This window comes from Neoarius graeffei, chromosome 25 (genome assembly GCF_027579695.1).
Source record: "Neoarius graeffei isolate fNeoGra1 chromosome 25, fNeoGra1.pri, whole genome shotgun sequence".
Classification (NCBI taxonomy): Eukaryota; Metazoa; Chordata; class Actinopteri; order Siluriformes; family Ariidae; genus Neoarius; species Neoarius graeffei.
The window spans coordinates 38918007-38940046 of NC_083593.1; the positions used below are offsets into that span (position 1 = coordinate 38918007).

Here is a 22040-nt window from a genome sequence, read left to right on the forward strand (position 1 = left end):
ATGCATTTTTGGTCGCTATTTTGTCACTGCTATAGAGTGTTTGAAATCTGCTATGTAATATATCAGTCCATATGTCAAAGCAATGGTCGTAAACGAGATTCGTTGAGACCTGTGCGAGACATCGTAGGACGGAAGTAAAATGTACAGCGGAAATCAGTCACTAACATCTGCCAACGTCGTCAAAAGACGCGCGCGCCCTCTCGAAGGCTGACGTCATCAAGCCAGAAGTTTTGTTTTGATAGCAATCCGGGAAGTTTGAAAAAAGTAGTCAGTAATCATCATTTAAACTCGTTTCTGTGCAATATTTTGTTTGGAAAACAGTTTTCAAAATGGTGGCACCGACACCTGGCTGACACTTCACGTTTCGAAGTCTCGCACAAGTCTCGTGAAGATCGCGCGGATAAGCGACACCTGCCGTGGACCAAACGAACTAAATTCAACACGGCTAAAAACCGAATATGCCGATAAGTATAATATTTAATTGCAATGAGTTGCCAATACGAGTCACGATTATAAGGTTACTAAAACCGAAAACATAATTGAATAACACGCTAATTAAGAAATAAAGACAGTTTAAAAAAATGACTTCAGTTCTCCTTTAAGATTTTAATAGTAAAAAGATTTTAATGATATCAGTTCAAAAGTTTGCATCTCCCTTTCCAAATGATAAATTATCTACTAACCCTCGCTCTCTAACAACTGTCTTCAACTTCACGTATATAATCTTGGACCCCCATATTTTATGATTAACTTAAAGGAATAATTTATTATTTTTATATATATATATATATATATATATATATATATATATATATATATATATATATATATATATATACACACACACACACATATACACACACACACACACACACACACACACATATATATATACACACACACACACACTGCTCAGTGTAAATGAGTACACCCCCTTTGAAAAGTAAAATTTTAAACAATATCTCAATGAACACAAATAATTTCCAAAATGTTGACAAGACAAAGTTTAATATACAGTTAGGTCCATATATATTTGGACACTGACACAAATTTTGTTTTTTTTTTACCTGTTTACTGAAACACATTCAAGTTATAGTTATATAATGGACATGGACATAAAGTCCAGACTTTCAGCTTTCATTTGAGGGTATCCACATTAAAATTGGATGAAGGGTTTAGGAGTTTCAGCTCCTTAACATGTGCCACCCTGTTTTTAAAGGGACCAAAAGTAATTGGACAATTGACTCAAAGGCTATTACATGGGCTGGTGTGGGCAATTCCTTCGTTATGTCATTCTCAATAAAGCAGATAAAAGGCCTGGAGTTGATTTGAGGTGTGGTGCTTGCATTTGGAGGATTTTGCTGTGAAGAAAACGTGCGGTCAAAGGAGCTCTCCATGCAGGTGAAACAAGCCATCCTTAAGCTGTGAAAACAGAAAAAACCCATCCGAGAAATTGCTACAATATTAGGAGTGGCAAAATCTACAGTTTGGTACATCCTGAGAAAGAAAGAAAGCACTGGTGAACTCATCAATGCAAAAAGACCTGGACACTCACAGACGACAACAGTGGTGGATGATCACAGAATAATTTCCATGGTGAAGAGAAAACCCTTCACAACAGCCAACCAAGTGAACAACACTCTCCAGGAGGTAGGCGTATCAATATCCAAATCTACCATAAAGAGAAGACTGCATGAAAGTAAATACAGAGGGTTCACTGCACGGTGCAAGTCACTCATAAGCCTCAAGAATAAAAAGGCTAGATTGGACTTCGCTAAAAAACATCTAAACAAGCCAGCACAGTTCTGGAAGAACATTCTTTGGACAGATGAAACCAAGATCAACCTCTACCAGAATGATGGAAAGAAAAAAAAGTATGGCGAAGGCGTGGTACAGCTCATGATCCAAAGCATACCACATCATCTATAAAACACGGCGGAGGCAGTGTGATGGCTTGGGCATGCATGGCTGCCAGTGGCACTGGGTCACTAGTGTTTATTGATGATGTGACACAGGACAGAAGCAGCCGGATGAATTCTGAGGTATTCAGAGACATACTGTGTGCTCAAAACCAGCCAAATGCAGCCAAACTGATTGGTCGGCGTTTCATAATACAGATGGACAATGACCCAAAACGTAAAGCCAAAGCAACCCAGGAGTTTATTAAAGCAAAGAAGTGGAATATTCTCGAATGGCCAAGTCAGTCACCTGATCTCAACCCAATTGAGCATGCATTTCACTTGTTAAAGACTAAACTTCAGACAGAAAGGCCCACAAACAAACAGCAACTGAAAACCGCTGCAGTAAAGGCCTGGCAGAGCATTAAAAAGGAGGAAACACAGCGTCTGGTGATGTCCATGAGTTCAAGACTTCAGGCAGTCATTGCCAACAAAGGGTTTTCAACCAAGTATTAGAAATGAACATTTTATTTACAATTATTTAATTTGTCCAATTACTTTTGAGCCCCTGAAATGAAGGGATTGTGTTTAAAAAGTGCTTTAGTTCCTCACATTTGTATGCAATCATTTTGTTCAACCCACTGAATTAAATCAAATCAAATCAAATCAAGTTTATTTGTACAGCGCTTTTAACAATAAACATTGTCGCAAAGCAGCTTTACAGAATTTGAACGACTTAAAACATGAGCTAATTTTATCCCTAATCTATCCCCAATGAGCAAGCCTGTGGCGACGGTGGCAAGGAAAAACTCCCTCAGACGACATGAGGAAGAAACCTCGAGAGGAACCAGACTCAAAAGGGAACCCATCCTCATTTGGGCAACAACAGACAGCCTGACTATAATATTAACAGTTTTAACAGGTATAACCCTCAACTGTCCTCATGGGGCCGTCCTTCACAGGAGTGGGGCGATAAAACTCCGACCAGACACAGGGCACCAGGATGGATCAAGCAGGTCCGAGGGGCAGAAGAGGCCAGCATCTCAATCCCAGGATAAACATGTAACTCAGAGGGACAGATGGGGGGGGGGGGGGGGGGGGGAGAAAACACGTTGTTAGGTATGCCCTAAAAATGACAAGTATTAAATCTGTGTGGTAGGCTCGCAGAGACGAGAGTCTTTACATGAGGCATGACGCACAATGGCATGTTAATATGGTAAAAAATATATCATGACCTGCTCTGGCTGGATGCTTGATTGGGTGATGGGAGCACACTCCTCAGCAATGATGAGATGCAGATGGGACCCTTAGGCCTGGCCAAGACAATTTAAAGCTGAAAGTCTGAACTTCCACTGCATCTGAATTGTTTTGTTCAAAATTCATTGTGGTAATGTACAGAACCAAAATTAGAAAAATGTTGTCTCTGTCCAAATATTTATGGACCTAACTGTAACATCTGTTTAACTTATAGCGTGAAAATAAGGTTAATAATATAAACTTAGATTACACATTTTTCAGTTTTACTCAAATTAGGGTGGTGCAAAAATGAGTACACCCCACAACAAAAACTACTACATCTAGTACTTTGTATGGCCTCCATGATTTTTAATGGCAGCACCAAGTCTTCTAGGCGTGGAATGAACAAGTTGGCGACATGTTGCAACATCAATCTTTTTCCATTCTTCAACAATGACCTCTTTTAGTGACTGGATGCTGGATGGAGAGTGATGCTCAACTTGTCTCTTCAGAATTCCCCAAAGAAAATAATTTCTTTACACCACAAAGGTGAAGGCAACAAGAAGATCAGCAAAGCTTTACTTATCAGTCAGAATGCTGTAGCAAAAGTGGTACAAAAATTTAAGAAAGATGGAACTGCAACCATCTCACAGAGACGTCCAGGTTGTCCACGGAAGTTAACACCTCAACAGGAGCGTCTTCTGATGAGAAGGGTTGAAGAAAATCGGCATGCAAGTTCACTGCAGTTACTGTATCTAAAGAAGTAAAAAGCCAAACTAGGGTGACTATTTCCCGTGACACAATACGGCGTACACTGCAGAGGAATGGCATGCATTGATGCTGTCCACGAAAGAAGCCTCTCCTAAAGCCCAGACACAAAAAAGCCCGCCTAGAGTTTGCCAGGGCTCATGCTGACAAAGATGAAGACTACTGGGACTCTATACTCTGGAGTGATGAGACCAAGATAAATGTTTTTGGAACTGATGGCTTCAAAACTGTATGGCGTCACAAAGGTGAGGAATACAAAGAAAAATGCATGGTGCCTACAGTGAAACATGGTGGTGGCAGTGTCCTTATGTGGGGCTGCATGAGTGCTGCTGGTGTCGGGGAGCTGCATTTCATTGACGGCATCATGAATTCACAGATGTATTGCTCTATACTGAAAGAGAAGATGCTACCATCACTCCGTGCCCTTGGTCGTTGTGCACTTTTCCAACATGACTAAACACACATCTAAGGCCACTGTTGGATTTCTGAAGAAGAACAGGGTGAAAGTGATTCAGTGGCCAAGTATGTCTCCTGATCTGAACCCAACCGAACACCTATGGGGAATTCTGAAGAGGCAAGTTGAGCATCACTCTCCATCCAGCATCCAGTCACTAAAAGAGGTCATCGTTGAAGAATGGAAAAAGATTGATGTTGCAAAATGTCGCCAACTTGTTCATTCCATGCCTAGAAGACTTGGTGCTGTCATTAAAAATCATGGAGGCCATACAAAGTACTACATGTAGTAGTTTTTGTTGTGGGGTGTACTCATTTTTGCACCACCTTAATTTGAGTAAAACTGAAAAATGTGTAATCTAAGTTGTTATATGATTAACCTTACTTTCACGTTATAAGTTAAACAGATGTTATATTAAACTTTGTCTTTTCAACATTTTGGAAATTGTGTTCATTGAGATATTGTTTAAAATGTTACTTTTCAAAGGGGGTGTACTCATTTACGCTCAGCACTGAAATCATGAGATGCAATACAGGAATCTTGGATAAGGATCCTGATGAAACTTGCATTGGAAATAAATGCATGCAGAGGAAAGGACAAAATGCAAATCAAGAGAGAAATGAATGGTCTCGCTTCTTCAACCCTGCACCATACGCCCCATTAAACAGCACACACACCACTAAAGTGGGCGATGGGTGAAACTAGGACAGCGATGTTCCAGGACAGACATGTATTAAGAAGATAAGATAACACATACTGGGAAATGTCCTGTACTACCTTTTGATAAGGGAAGTTAACTGGTAGTTGTTTACATCCATTAATAAACATTTACAATATACATCTATATAATTTGAATTCAAGACTACAACTGTTTCAGCCTAAAAGGTCCAAGGATGATGCCGCAGGCACAAGAGCAAAGCTGTTCTTCAGTTTTCATTCCAATGACTGCAGTTAATTTTGCTTTTCCAGAGTTTTTATGATATCTATGCATCGGACGCACAAAGAATTTGTTGTAAACATAAAATCCTCTGCTCTCTGAAAGGGACACATTTGAAAAGGTCTCCTATCAGATTTAGAGCTTCATTTACAAATACTGGATCTCTGACTGAATTTATGAGCTTAACAAAAATGTGTTTTGTGAAAATATGTACTGATGCCTCAATGACTGCATTTAGATTTTATAGTATAAATCCTTATTATAGTACATGTGTTTTGAGTAAATGTGTTGTTTTCTCAAAAACACAGATAGATAAGTGCTGAAATTACTGTTTGTGCTCTATGCTATAAATGTGGCAGACAGATTAGGTTGTAAAACTCTGATGGCTCGAGTGTTTGTAGAAAGGTAGTTATAGAAAGGTGATGTTTGTGGTTAGAGGGAAAGATAAGAAATACCAGCGTTAAGGAAAGGGACAAGCTTTTATCCAAGTGTTAGTCAGTTAATCCTGGAAGCTCAGCTCAGGACTCTACGCCTGCAAACAAGAACACATTTAGATAACAGACAGTAACATTAAAACTTTTCACAGTATAACCCAATATACAGTACTGTCTAAGTCAGTCTTGGGCACATGTAAAGAAATGCTGTAGACCAAAAATGGCTTAAAAATAATGAAATGAAACGTTTCAACATTTAAAAAACGACTATAAACAGCAGTAAGCCATAATAAATGAAACAAAGTCAGTATTTGGTGTGAGACGACCCTTTGCTTTAAAAAAAATAGTAGTCTCAGGTACAGTGAGTGCAGTTTTATAAGGAAATGAGCTGCAGGTTTTACTGAGCATCTTACAGAACCGGGGCGGCACGGTGGTGTAGTGGTTAGCGCTGTCGCCTCACAGCAAGAAGGTCTGGGTTCGAGCCCCTTTCTGTGTGGAGTTTGCATGTTCTCCCCGTATCCGCATGGGTTTCCTCCGGGTGCTCCGGTTTCCCCCGGGTGCTCCGGTTTCCCCCACAGCCCAAAGACATGCAGGTTAGGTTAACTGGTGGCTCTAAATTGACCGTAGGTGTGAATGTGAGTGTGAATGGTTGTCTGTGTCTATGTGTCAGCCCTGTGATGACCTGGCGACTTGTCCAGGGTGTACCCTGCCTTTCGCCTGTAGTCAGCTGGGATAGGCTCCAGCTTGCCTGCGACCCTGTAGAACAGGATAAAGCGGCTAGAGATAATGAGATGAGATCTTACAGAACCAGCCACAGTTCTTCAGGACACTTTGTCACACTCGCTTCTTAATTTTGCACCAAAACCCAGCAGCCTTCATTATGTTTTCTTTTTTAGTCTGAAAAGTCTTCTCTTATATAATATGCTGCTCAGATACAAACTTGTTTTTTTCCTGTAACATTTAATTTTGTGCTGGAAAACAAACGTTTGGACTCAAAAATGTTTTTGTACTGACTCGATAACGTAGAAGTCATAAAATAGAAATCTATAAAATTTCATCTCATCTCATCATCTCTAGCCGCTTTATCCTGTTCTACAGGGTCGCAGGCAAGCTGGAGCCTATCCCAGCTGACTACGGGTGAAAGGCGGGGTACACCCTGGACAAGTCGCCAGGTCATCACAGGGCTGACACACAGACACAGACAACCATTCACACTCACATTCACACCTACGGTCAATTTAGAGTCACCAGTTAACCTAACCTGCATGTCTTTGGACTGTGGGGGAAACCGGAGCACCCGGAGGAAACCCACGCGGACACGGGGAGAACATGCAAACTCCACACAGAAAGGCCCTCGCCAGCCACGGGGCTCGAACCCAGGACCTTCTTGCTGTGAGGCGGCAGCACTAACCACTACACCACCGTGCCACCCCTCTATAAAATTTGTACGAGAGAAAAAAAAAAAAAAAAGGATGCCTAAGACTTTTGCACAGTACTGTATCTCAATACAATTCTTTGTATTTTTCCTGGGATATTTCTTCTTCGGTTATTCAGATGCTCCAGCTGACTTATGGGACAGAGTAGTGTGGTGCATTCAAATACCATGGATGTAGCTGATCATCCGGGTTCTGTCCGATTAACATTAAAATGTCTACCAAGTATTTGGACACCTTACAGATAATAACACACTGCTTTTTTCTCTACTATGAGTATTCAGCCACAGCCATTTTCTCAGATAATTCAAATAGAAAGATGAATTGGTTAATGATGTTATGTTTATTAGCCCTTTTTCTAAAATTACCTGCTTCCTGTACGCCACCTTGGGTTTTTTTCATCGCCTTCAAAATGTGGTACACATCATTTCACTTCACTTTACTCTCTGATTCACAGAGGTGGCAAGTAACAAAGTGCAATTATTTTATTACTTAAAGGAGCAATCTTTTTTTTCTTCAATTTTTTTTCTAATATGAACAAGCTGGAAAATAAGTAGCATATGATTTATGAAAATAAATTATATGAAAATATGTAACATGATTTTTTTAAATAAATAAATAAATAACATTTTTAAAACAGTGGTTTCAGCCATGATCTCAGGAGAAGGAGGTCATGGCTGAGAAAAGCCCTTTGGAAAACTGTGTTATAGTCCAGAATACGTTTGTGTTTACATGGACATCCATGCTAATATGCTAATAATGCAGCATTCCACTCAGAAGAGCTTATTACTCAGGAAAGAGGACAGCGATTGAACTTGTGACCCTTCTCATAAATCATGGTGCCTGATTTATTTTGCCTTATTGTGTTAGTGCACTTGAAAGTGATGTCATGACAATCGTTGCCAATGCTAACTCTAACTGAACCACACAAAGCTGTTCATGGGTGGGGAAAAGGTGGCCGGGCTCAAAGAATGAAAATATAAAATCATATCTTATTCAGGCCATGAAGCATATACATCATATGCAACATGCCAGTCCCCAAACCCAGATAAACAAAGAGGGTTGCCATGACAGGCCCTGCAAGCCGGTGGCGAAAAAGGCTTGATGCACATGCAACGTATGATCAGCCTCGAAATCATGGGAATGGAATATTGACCAAATCCTGGCTTTTATCACTCTTGAAAAGGCCTTCGACAGAGTACCTCACACATCTCTATAGGAGGTCTTAGCTTTGGAAGAATATGGGGTACCCCAGAAACTCCAACAAGCAATTAAAAGTACATACATTGGAAACAAATACAAAATGAAGACACAAGCCGAAGACAGTGAATGGTTTGAGGTCAAAAGCAGAGTCAGGCAGGGAAGTGTCTTCTCCCCTCTCTTATTTATATTGTTCATGGACAAATGTTTAAGGAACTCCTTACAAGAGGTAGAAAACGAAGCTGAGAAAGAAGAGCTGTTCGGTTATGAAGACGACCTAGCAATCTCCACAAACACATCTGAAAGGCTCCAAAACTCTATTAGTAGGACCAACAACACCATCAAAGACAACAGAATGAAAATTAGCGGAGACAAAACTGAGGTACTCCACCCATCAAGACAGCCACGAGAAATCGCCATTTATCTGGAAAAAGAACAACTGAAACAAACCAAAACCTTCAAATACCTTGGAGTTACATTCTCAAAATCAAATTACTCAGAAATAGAGATCAATCATAGAATCAGTAAGATGAGCAGCACTGTTGGCCTCTTATATCCCCTACTCAAGGACCGAAGCGTCCCTGTCAAAGTCAAAACCATCTTATACGTACACCTCCATACTCAGACCAATCCTCACATATGGACATGAAGCTTGGGAATTAAACTTCAAAACCAAAAGTAAGCTCAACACTGCTGAAATGAGTGTGTTAAGAATCATAAAAGGGGTGACCCGTATGGACAGAGTGAGGAACGACGACATAAGGAAGGACTTGGTATAGAAGAGTTCGTAGAGCGAGGACAACTGAGATGGTTTGGCCACTTGAGAAGAATGGATGAAAACAGGCTCCCACTGAAGTACTACCACTACAAGCCTGAGGGTCCCAGGCTGGTGGGAAGGCCCCGGATAAGATGGACAGATAACATCAAAACAGCTCCGGAGAAAAGGGGAACAACCTTGAAGAAAGTGGAGGAGGAGGAACTGTTCCTTGACCAGCAGAAATGGAGATGCTTGAGTAAAAGGCCGATCAACTGATAAGCACTTAAGTGCAGAGGTGGACAAAGTACCCAACTTCATTACTTAAGTCAAAGCACAGATCCCACTGGTCAAATGTTACTCCGATACAAGTGAAAGTTGTCCAGTCAAATTTTTACTTAAAGTACTTGCTTTTAAAAATACTTAAGTCTTAAAAGTACAATTTCTGTCAACGCATTGTTGTATTATTGCCACAACACTTACAAAACCTAATGCCGTTACCAAAGACAGAAATATTAATTCACAAAATGAACGCATGCTGTGCCATCATGGTGGTTAACGTTAAGCTAGCTAGTCAGTGAAACTCCACCTGACATGCTAGCAAACTCTTTTCAAACTTGAAATCATATTGGGTAGCTAACGCTACTAGAAAAGAAAGATTTCTACATTGTTTATTTGGCAAGCTAAAATGCATTTCTGAAAGGACTTTAGATAAGTTAACGTTATTCATCTTAACGTAACTCCGTTTTTACATGTTAACTAACAGTGTCCAAGTTAACTAGCTATATGTTAACGTTAGCCATGGACAAGGCGATGGCAACTAGGTGGGCAAATCCATAGAGTGTCATTTGACTAACCAGACTGCATAGCTACGTTTGCAATGTTATCGCTAGCTCTAAAAGCACATACAACTTCGTTGCAAGCTTTCTCTTGGAATAAAACGTTTTCATACCTCATTATGCTTCCGCAGGTTGGACGGCGAGTTTTTGTAGGCCGTGATGTGGTTCGTTTTCGGCAAACAAAGCAAACGTTTAAAACAAAACGAATCTTTAATCCTTTCAGAAAACTGAAACATGGGTTCTAGGTATGGCCATGAGTGTATGCATTCTCCAGAAGAACCACCTCCTTCCATTCTACCATCAACTGATTGTGTTAAATAATGCTGTGGAGAAATCAATAAACTTGATTTTATACACAGTCTATGGATATGACATGACCCTACTGATTACTGACAGGCTGCCTCAGTGTCATCTGTGAAAAAAAAAAAAAATCAAGTTTTAGAAAAGAAAAAAACATCCACTTTCAAAGCTGCTTCATAGTAACGAGGACCTTGATAGAAATGTAGTGGAGTGAAAAGTACGATATTTGCCTTTCAAATGTAGTGAAGTTAAAGTCATAAGTTTCCAAAAAAAAAAAAACCTCAAGTAAAAGTACAGATACTCAAAAATACAGTACTCAAGTAAATGCACTTTGTTACTGTCCACCTCTGCTTACGTGCTTACCTTGCACAGGGCGAGAAATATCTTATTCAGGTCCACCTATTTGACAAATTTTGAGAAATCTTACCTAATGTTCAAGTCTGGTTTGAAAGATGACATGCTATACATTTTCCAATTATTTCACATTGTTCCCCGAGATGCTTTTTGTAAAGTGTGGAAGTGTAAAGTGTGGAAGTGTAAAGTGTGGAAGTTTGTAAAGTGTCTAATTGGGGAAGAAGAATTATTAAAACAAAAACCCCTTGGCTCTTTTCTCTCATGCTGTTCTAGCATGGTATCCCATATGGAAAGGATGTAGTAAAATCATACATAACTTTTACACCTTTTACATGAATTCTAAAAGATTTTACATGGCAGTGAAAACAGATATACATTTTTTGGTAAATATGTGTAACATGAAACATATAAAACTTTGAATTCTAAAAGATTTTACATGACAGTGAAAACATGTACATTTTTTTTGGTAAATATGTGTAACATGAAACATATAAAACTTTGCAAACTGCTAAATCTGTATATGACACCAGTCCCTCATAGGATATCCTCACAAATGTCAGATAAAGTTCATCCTTACCAGATAAACATAGGGGAACAAATGAAATGACGCAGTTCTACTTAAACTGATTTCTATGAATTGGCCTATCACTGTCTGTCTGTGTGTGTGTGTGTGTGTGTGTGTGTGTGTGTGTGTGTGTGTAACTAGGAGTAAGTTAAGAGGAGAGAGCTTGCATAGGTGGATATATACCACCAACTTAAAGAAAGCCGCCATACACATTTTTGGTTTTCCAAAAAAAAAAAAAAAAAGTGAGGTGATGTCACTTTATTGAAGTGATGTGAAACTTTATGCACATTTTCCCTTAATGCATGTACTACTGTATCATCTCAATTACAACTCAATTACACAATTAACAAGTCATTAATTTCATCATTTACAGCAATGAGTTTTTATTAATATGATTTATATCAGTATTTGCCAGACATATTCTTCTGTTTAGGTTTCTGTGTACTGGCCGGATGTCTACTATTAAACAGAAGAATATGTCTGACAAACACTATTAGAAATTATATTTTGCAGTGATTTTTGAGTCATTTTATGGCTGTCCACCACTGACCACAAAGGTAAGTTTCATGTCTTTGTGAACGAAAGTTTAATGCCATTTTAGGAGTGATTGTTCGAGTGCCCATTGGAATTGATGTAAGGGCTCGGCTCAGCAGCAAATGTTCAAATTTTGTTCAGAACCACCTTATTTCATCCCAGACTACCTAAAAACAGGGCTTTATGTAAAAAATAGTGAACTTACACTTTAAATGTGGAGGGAGGGCATGGTTTATGTTACTTAGTATGGCAGAATTTTGGATATTTTTTATGTTTATGTATGTTTATGTTTAAAGGGTTTTTCTAAGCATTTATTTTTTATTTTGTTCATTATTACCGTAATCCAACCCAAGTCTGCTCCTTTTCTTTTTTATATATTGTTCTGTTGAATAAACTGGTTATTTCATGGAAAAATTCTGTGTTTTTCTTACATTAACAATATTTGGTTGAAATATAAAAAACATAGATAAACCTTCAACAATTCATTGCAAAAAGGTGTGTTTTACTTACATTGAGGGAAACTGATTTTCATATAAAAAACCTAGACTAACCTATAAAAGTTTTATAAATAATAAGTTTTTCTTTATATTAATAGAAAGTTGACATATAAAAAAGTTAGAAAGCCAATATATAAACACCTTTATGATACATCTACAATTCAAACCAAAACATATTTATTTGTATTAATTTTAATATAAAAAGACATATATATTTGAATCTAAAAAATAGAATTAAGAACTATAAACATTATATGAAGCATACAAAGAAAATATTTTGTCATACACATTTTCTGTTAATGCCATGCACAATTTGTGCTTTAATTATACTAGTTTTACCTAATAATAGTAGGTTAACATATAAAAAACATAGAAAGCCAACATATTATACCTTTATGATGCATTCACAATTCAGACAACAACCTGTATATTTCTATGACTTCTAATATAAAAGACATACATTTGACACTAAAAGACCTATAAACATTATATGAAAAGAAAGTAATTTCCCATACACGTTATCTGTTAATGCAATACAAAATTTTTATTTAATTTACACTCGTTTCAGCAAATAACTATGTATGAGGAAACACCAAAAGGGGCCACTTTCAGGAGTAAATCATACATGGCATACAAGGATTTTCTTTTAAGACAGTGGTAAATTCATATACGTTCTGTCCATGTAAAACATGTAAAAGTTGTTTAGGATTTTACTATATCCTTTTCATATGGGATGAAAACCCGATAGGATAAGACAGGCTGATTTAGGGGCTGTACTTTTAAATATCAAATCTGTAATTAGTTTCACTCCGATTGGCTAACATCTCTAAACGAGAACTTGGTCAGCCACACCTTCACCACCAACACATGGAATTGTAGCTAAAGTCAGAGGTAATGGTTTCTGCACCAAGATTACAACCTTGTGTGTAAACCCGAGTCAGAAGAGGAAAATGAAGGCGCAGAAACCGAACCAGTGCCACAACTAAGACTACACATGCTGTTCACCTTGGAGACCTTCTGCGGATATGGGTGTGGCCTGGTGTAAGGGATATGGGTGTGGCCTGGTACAAGATTTACACCCTCTTCCCCAGATTTTCAAGGACCACCAAGAGCTCACTGGACACTTTGGAAGAATATGCAGACTCAGGTTTTCTACTGTGCAACCTGGAACAGCAAACTTGTGCTTTCTCCTAGACATCTCCGCTTGTTCCTTGCAGGTATCGATTGCTGAATAAGGGCCCAAGTACGGTATACTTCAGAAGACGCGATCTGCGCACACCATGCAAATTTCATTCTGCATGGACTGTGTGCATTGACTGTACACATTTACTGCACACATGCAAAACGGAGCATGTATACGCCATCCAGTAGATGACCAGACAGTCGTCAAAATGCCAAATACAGAAGAATGTATTAAAATTATTTTTTTGAATGTTTTTCTTCTTTTAACATCAGCATTAGACATTACAGCAGCTCTTCTCTAGAGCTGCAAACTGCTTCACATGCCTTTCGCGTTCTTGTTTTTATCTTATTTAGGGGTTGTTTTACAATCAGGGTACAAAGTTTGTGTCACAGGGGTCCAAAATTCAAATTGATTCAAACTGGTTCTTGTACCAGTTTTTAAGTGAAGGACAAGTTAAAGAACAGATTTCAGGTAATTTTTTGACGTGTGTATGGTAGTTTTGTGTAATCTGCTATAAGATGGGAGAAACAAATGAAGTGATTCTCGGAGAGGACATTTTTTTTTTGACAATTCAGAATCCACTACTTCCATAGTGCTTTTAAATATAAGGCTGTAAGCTTTGTGTTAGTTGTCTCTAATATTTATGTCCCAATGTCTTGACCACATTTTAGGATGAAAATAATCATTTTAGACATGTTATTTCATATTGAAAAATTAGCTGTCTCGGAGAGGACATTTTTTTGACACAATTACATACTAATTTGATCAAAATAGTCTGAAAACTTACTGGCATTCAACATTAAAACTTAACTATGTTTCCAATGATATGGAACCAAATATTTGTTTTATGGTATAAAGAATGATTTAAGTGCATCCCTTTTGGAGCTACCTGTGGTCAAAAAAGCACTTTTTCTAAATGACACGAGTAATTTTGCTAAATATGACATGTATTGCCATACATTCACCAAAAATAACATTATCACCAAATTTTTTTTGCATAGTAAATAGAGCTATCACAGGGCTACAATAAACAACCAAGTTTATTTAGTCAAGCCTTTTGATATTGAAGATAATAAGTGTTAAATGTGATTTTTAGCTTGCGTACCCTGATTGTAAAACAACCCTTAGGGGATTGTGTTCCTTTCAGACCATGCTCTTTGCCGCTCCCAGTAGGTCAGGCAGGTATTCAATAAAGGCACAGTGTGTTCAGAGATGCGTACACAGCCATCAGAAAATCAACTATACTTCGGAGACACTCATGTAAATGTCCGTATCATGCAAAGTAAAATCCACAGAAGTATACTTTGGGCCTTTACGAGGTAGATGGCGCCATCATCGTGATTCAGGTTGCTATGGGTAGTCATATTTTAATGAGGGGTGGTACCATAAAAAAATGAGAGGAGGTTCAGTTGCACTTTTCTAACTGACCTGTTCTCTCCACGTATTTCCTTTCTATGGTCATTACAAACTGGGAAGGCAACAGTCCGCTCTGAAAGACCCAGTATGTCCCCCATCACATTGACTGATTTCAAAAACAAGAAAAAATAGTTTTCCACACCGTGTCCCCTTCAGGTATCAGGAATTCAAGTCTATTTTTTGTAAGTGTCTTTGGAAAATATTATTTATTCATGTAAAGCAATTTGTTATGCAAATGATGATGATTTTCTGAATATGACGCCATCTGTCAACATTTAGATACGTTCCCCTGAAAAGCAATGGAAATGCTACTCTAACAGTTCATGCCTGAAATCTGATGCTTCATTTGCAGATTTTTTGGGATCATAATTTGATTGCATACTCCAAGTTATATTTTATTTTTATGTCTTTTAGGGTGGGGCACCTAGAGCTGTGGAGCAGAAACACTCATCAGGAAGGAGGGAGGGAGAGAGTTATATGAGAGAGAGTTATGAATGTTATGAGAGAGTCATGTTATGAGGGAGAGATAGCATTATGAATGTGATGAGGGAGAGAGAATGTTATGAGAGAGTTCTGAATGTTGTATGAGAGAGTTCTGCATGTTACATGAGAGAGAGAGTTCTGCATGTTACATGAGAGAGAGAGAGAGTTCTGCATGTTACATGAGAGAGAGAGAGAGTTCTGCATGTTACATGAGAGAGAGAGTTCTGCATGTTACATGTGAGAGAGAGTTCTGCATGTTACATGTGAGAGAGAGAGTTCTGCATGTTACATGTGAGAGAGAGAGTTCTGCATGTTACATGAGAGAGAGAGAGTTCTGCATGTTACATGAGAGAGAGAGAGTTCTGCATGTTACATGAGAGAGAGAGAGTTCTGCATGTTACATGAGAGAGAGTGTTCTGGATGTTACATGAGAATGAGAGTTCTGCATGTTACATGAGAGAGAGTGTTCTGCATGTTATATGAGAGAGAGTTCTGCATGTTACATGAGAGAGAGTTCTGCATGTTACATGAGAGAGAGTTCTGCATGTTACATGTGAGAGAGTTCTGCATGTTACATGTGAGAGAGAGTTCTGCATGTTACATGTGAGAGAGAGTTCTGCATGTTACATGTGAGAGAGAGAGTTCTGCATGTTACATGAGAGAGAGAGAGTTCTGCATGTTACATGTGTGAGAGAGAGTTCTGCATGTTACATGAGAGAGAGAGAGTTCTGCATGTTACATGAGAGAGAGAGAGTTCTGCATGTTACATGTGAGAGAGAGAGTTCTGCATGTTACATGAGAGAGAGAGAGTTCTGCATGTTACATGTGTGAGAGAGAGTTCTGCATGTTACATGAGAGAGAGAGAGTTCTGCATGTTACATGAGAGAGAGAGAGTTCTGCATGTTACATGAGAGAGAGAGTTCTGCATGTTACATGAGAGAGAGTGTTCTGGATGTTACATGAGAATGAGAGTTCTGCATGTTATATGAGAGAGAGTGTTCTGCATGTTATATGAGAGAGAGTTCTGCATGTTATATGAGAGAGAGTTCTGCATGTTACATGAGAGAGAGAGTTCTGCATGTTACATGAGAGAGAGTGTTCTGGATGTTATATGAGAATGAGAGTTCTGCATGTTATATGAGAGAGAGTTCTGCATGTTACATGAGAGAGAGAGTTCTGCATGTTACATGTGAGAGAGAGAGTTCTGCATGTTACATGTGAGAGAGAGAGTTCTGCATGTTACATGTGAGAGAGAGTTCTGCATGTTACATGTGAGAGAGAGTTCTGCATGTTATATGTGAGAGTTCTGCATGTTATAACATGCAGAACTCTCTCTCTCTCTCATGTAACATGCAGAACTCTCTCTCTCTCTCATGTAACATGCAGAACTCTCTCTCTCTCTCATGTAACATGCAGAACTCTCTCTCTCTCTCATGTAACATGCAGAACTCTCTCTCTCTCTCATGTAACATGCAGAACTCTCTCTCTCTCTCATGTAACATGCAGAACTCTCTCTCTCTCTCATGTAACATGCAGAACTCTCTCTCTCTCTCATGCAACATGCAGAACTCTCTCTCTCTCTCATGCAACATGCAGAACTCTCTCTCTCTCTCATGCAACATGCAGAACTCTCTCTCTCTCTCATGTAACATGCAGAACTCTCTCTCTCTCTCATGTAACATGCAGAACTCTCTCTCTCTCTCATGTAACATGCAGAACTCTCTCTCTCTCATGTAACATGCAGAACTCTCTCTCTCTCTCATGTAACATGCAGAACTCTCTCTCTCTCTCATGTAACATGCAGAACTCTCTCTCTCTCTCATGTAACATGCAGAACTCTCTCTCTCTCATGTAACATGCAGAACTCTCTCTCTCTCTCATGTAACATGCAGAACTCTCTCTCTCTCTCATGTAACATGCAGAACTCTCTCTCTCTCTCATGTAACATGCAGAACTCTCTCTCTCTCTCATGTAACATGCAGAACTCTCTCTCTCTCTCATGTAACATGCAGAACTCTCTCTCTCTCTCATGTAACATGCAGAACTCTCTCTCTCTCTCATGTAACATGCAGAACTCTCTCTCTCTCTCATGTAACATGCAGAACTCTCTCTCTCTCTCATGTAACATGCAGAACTCTCTCTCTCTCTCATGTAACATGCAGAACTCTCTCTCTCTCTCATGTAACATGCAGAACTCTCTCTCTCTCTCATGTAACATGCAGAACTCTCTCTCTCTCTCATGTAACATGCAGAACTCTCTCTCTCTCATGTAACATGCAGAACTCTCTCTCTCTCTCATGTAACATGCAGAACTCTCTCTCTCTCACACGTAACATGCAGAACTCTCTCTCTCTCACACGTAACATGCAGAACTCTCTCTCTCTCACACGTAACATGCAGAACTCTCTCTCTCTCACACGTAACATGCAGAACTCTCTCTCTCTCACACGTAACATGCAGAACTCTCTCTCTCTCACACGTAACATGCAGAACTCTCTCTCTCTCACACGTAACATGCAGAACTCTCTCTCTCTCACACGTAACATGCAGAACTCTCTCTCTCTCACACGTAACATGCAGAACTCTCTCTCTCTCACATGTAACATGCAGAACTCTCTCTCTCTCACATGTAACATGCAGAACTCTCTCTCTCTCACATGTAACATGCAGAACTCTCTCTCTCTCATGTAACATGCAGAACTCTCTCTCTCTCACATGTAACATGCAGAACTCTCTCTCTCTCACATGTAACATGCAGAACTCTCTCTCTCTCACATGTAACATGCAGAACTCTCTCTCTCTCACATGTAACATGCAGAACTCTCTCTCTCTCACATGTAACATGCAGAACTCTCTCTCTCTCACATGTAACATGCAGAACTCTCTCTCTCACATGTAACATGCAGAACTCTCTCTCTCTCACATGTAACATGCAGAACTCTCTCTCTCTCACATGTAACATGCAGAACTCTCTCTCTCTCACATGTAACATGCAGAACTCTCTCTCTCTCACATGTAACATGCAGAACTCTCTCTCTCTCACATGTAACATGCAGAACTCTCTCTCTCTCACATGTAACATGCAGAACTCTCTCTCTCTCACATGTAACATGCAGAACTCTCTCTCTCTCACATGTAACATGCAGAACTCTCTCTCTCTCACATGTAACATGCAGAACTCTCTCTCTCTCACATGTAACATGCAGAACTCTCTCTCTCTCACATGTAACATGCAGAACTCTCTCTCTCTCACATGTAACATGCAGAACTCTCTCTCTCTCACATGTAACATGCAGAACTCTCTCTCTCTCACATGTAACATGCAGAACTCTCTCTCTCTCACATGTAACATGCAGAACTCTCTCTCTCTCACATGTAACATGCAGAACTCTCTCTCTCTCACATGTAACATGCAGAACTCTCTCTCTCTCACATGTAACATGCAGAACTCTCTCTCTCTCACATGTAACATGCAGAACTCTCTCTCATACAACATGCAGAACTCCCTCATATAACATGCAGAACACCCTCATATAACATGCAGAACACCCTCATATAACATGCAGAACTCTCTCTCCTATAACATGCAGAACTCTCACATATAACATGCAGAACTCTCTCTCATATAACATGCAGATCTCTCTCATATAACATGCAGATCTCTCTCATATAACATGCAGATCTCTCTCATATAACATGCAGATCTCTCTCATATAACATGCAGATCTCTCTCATATAACATGCAGAACTCCCTCATGTAACATGCAGAACTCCCTCATGTAACATGCAGAACTCCCTCATGTAACATGCAGAACTCCCTCATGTAACATGCAGAACTCCCTCATGTAACATGCAGAACTCTCTCTCTCATATAGCATGCAGAACTCTCTCATATAACATGCAGAACTCTCACATATATGAGAGAGTTCTACATGTTATGAGAGAGTTCTGCATGTTATATGAGAGAATTCTGCATGTTATATGAGAGTTCTGCATGCTATATGAGAGAGTTCTGCATGCTATATGAGAGAGAGATCTGCATGCTATATGAGAGAGAGAGAGATCTGCATGCTATATGAGAGAGAGAGATCTGCATGTTACATGAGAGAGAGAGTTCTGCATGTTACATGAGAGAGAGAGAGTTCTGCATGTTACATGAGAGAGAGAGTTCTGCATGTTACATGAGAGAGAGAGTTCTGCATGTTATAGGAGAGAGAGTTCTGCATGTTATAGGAGAGAGAGTTCTGCATGTTACATGTGAGAGAGAGTTCTGCATGTTATGAGAGAGAGTTCTGCATGTTATGTGAGAGAGAGTTCTGCATGTTATATGTGAGAGAGTTCTGCATGTTATATGTGAGAGAGTTCTGCATGTTATATGTGAGAGAGTTCTGCATGTTATATGTGAGAGAGTTCTGCATGTTATATGTGAGAGAGTTCTGCATGTTATATGTGAGAGAGTTCTGCATGTTATATGAGAGAGTTCTGCATGTTATATGAGAGAGTTCTGCATGTTACATGTGAGAGAGAGTTCTGCATGTTATGAGAGAGTTCTGCATGTTACATGTGAGAGAGAGTTCTGCATGTTATGAGAGAGTTCTGCATGTTATGAGAGAGAGTTCTGCATGTTATGTGAGAGAGAGTTCTGCATGTTATGTGAGAGTTCTGCATGTTATATGTGTGAGAGAGTTCTGCATGTTATATGTGTGAGAGAGTTCTGCATGTTATGTGAGAGAGAGTTCTGCATGTTGTGAGAGAGAGTTCTGCATGTTATATGAGAGAGTTCTGCATGTTATGTGAGAGAGAGTTCTGCATGTTATATGAGAGAGTTCTGCATGTTATATGAGAGAGTTCTGCATGTTATATGAGAGAGTTCTGCATGTTATATGAGAGAGTTCTGCATGTTATATGAGAGAGTTCTGCATGTTACATGAGAGAGTTCTGCATGTTACATGTGAGAGAGAGTTCTGCATGTTATGAGAGAGTTCTGCATGTTATGAGAGAGAGTTCTGCATGTTATGTGAGAGAGAGTTCTGCATGTTATGTGAGAGAGAGTTCTGCATGTTATGTGAGAGAGAGTTCTGCATGTTATGTGTGAGAGAGTTCTGCATGTTATGTGAGAGAGAGTTCTGCATGTTGTGAGAGAGAGTTCTGCATGTTATGTGAGAGAGAGTTCTGCATGTTATGTGAGAGAGAGAGTTCTGCATGTTATATGAGAGAGTTCTGCATGTTATGTGAGAGAGAGTTCTGCATGTTATATGAGAGAGAGAGTTCTGCATGTTATATGAGAGAGAGAGTTCTGCATGTTATGTGAGAGAGAGTTCTGCATGTTATGTGAGAGAGAGTTCTGCATGTTATATGAGAGAGAGAGTTCTGCATGTTATATGAGAGAGTTCTGCATGTTATATGAGAGAGAGAGAGTTCTGCATGTTATATTTGAGAGAGAGTTCTGCATGTTATATGAGAGTTCTGCATGTTATATGAGAGAGAGTTCTGCATGTTATGAGAGAGAGTTCTGCATGTTATATTTGAGAGAGAGTTCTGCATGTTATATGAGAGAGAGAGTTCTGCATGTTATATATGAGAGAGAGAGTTCTGCATGTTATATATGAGAGAGAGAGTTCTGCATGTTATATGAGAGAGAGATCATGGTTACTGATTGTATTCACACATGAAGCAGACTGAGTGCTCGGCCTGGTGTGTAAAGTTCTTCGTTGCTGTTGTTACCTGCAGTGTGATGATGAGGAACACTCCCGCTGAAGCGCACAGGCAGAAGGCGAAAAGTTTCTTGGCAGACAGTCGCGTCATTTCCTGTTCCTGCACTGAACTGCAGTAACACCATGTTCCCTCCACTTTAACCTCCAGCAGGATCTCCCACTGTTACAGCAGCGCGCCTCACAAACACTGCCGGCATTACCGCATTACCCCTTTACCGCATTACTCCAGTGCAGCGAGCTGTTAGTGTTGTTCAGCTATGTGTCCCAAACAACCGGAGCTACGCCTCCTAACTTCCGGTACTAATCTCCAAATAATCCTCCCAGTCGTTCCAAAGAAAGTAGTGTCTACAGATGAATGAAGATCGGCGCTTTTCCTTGCGACCATTATGCGAAGATAAAAACAAGTAATTTGCTCCACACACACACATATACAATATATATATATATATATATATATATATATATATATATATATATATATATGAGGGTTATGACTTTTGACTTTTTTTACGGGGTGTGTGTCTGATTTGAGACTGGGCGGTGCTCTGAACGTTAGCCACGCCCACCCAGTATCACTAATATAAAGGTCAGGGGGCAATGAAAGCATTACATTTTCTCTTAATTCTTCAGGAAATGCCTCATGTGATGTGGAATATTCCAGATATTTCATAGAGGTGAATGTTTTGGTTCACTAAAATCCATTACGTGTATAAGCTGTAAAGAATGATTGATGGAAATGGATGAATTCACACATTAATGTAAAAAAGAAAAGTGGTTTTAAAAGTATTTTAATGTATTTCAAGGTAAAGTGAAGTTATAGTGGTCTGGGACAGACAAAAGGTTCTGGAGACATATTTATTAATATATTTGTAAATGTAATATTAGTAGGACACAAATGGGACAGCCATACATTCAGCTACAAATAATTATATACACAGTACCAGTCAAAAGTTTGGACACACTTTCTAATTCAAACTTCTTCTTTATTTTTATTCATTAAAATTCACGTCATGTCTTAAAGTAATGATGGATGTCGTTTCT

General features: G+C 39.2%; 1 protein-coding gene across 2 annotated transcripts in view; it reads right to left on the bottom strand.

The window, feature by feature from the left end:
• The window catches only part of fut10 (fucosyltransferase 10), a 36156-nt gene extending 14897 nt beyond the window's left edge, over positions 1-21259 (bottom strand). For both annotated transcript variants that reach the window (XM_060909255.1, XM_060909254.1), the window contains exon 1: positions 21010-21259. In XM_060909255.1, the coding sequence (XP_060765238.1) occupies positions 21010-21090 (81 nt within the window). In that variant the 5' untranslated portion in view covers positions 21091-21259. The remainder of the gene's footprint in view (positions 1-21009) is intronic.
• Between the last annotated feature and the right edge of the window lie 781 nt (positions 21260-22040).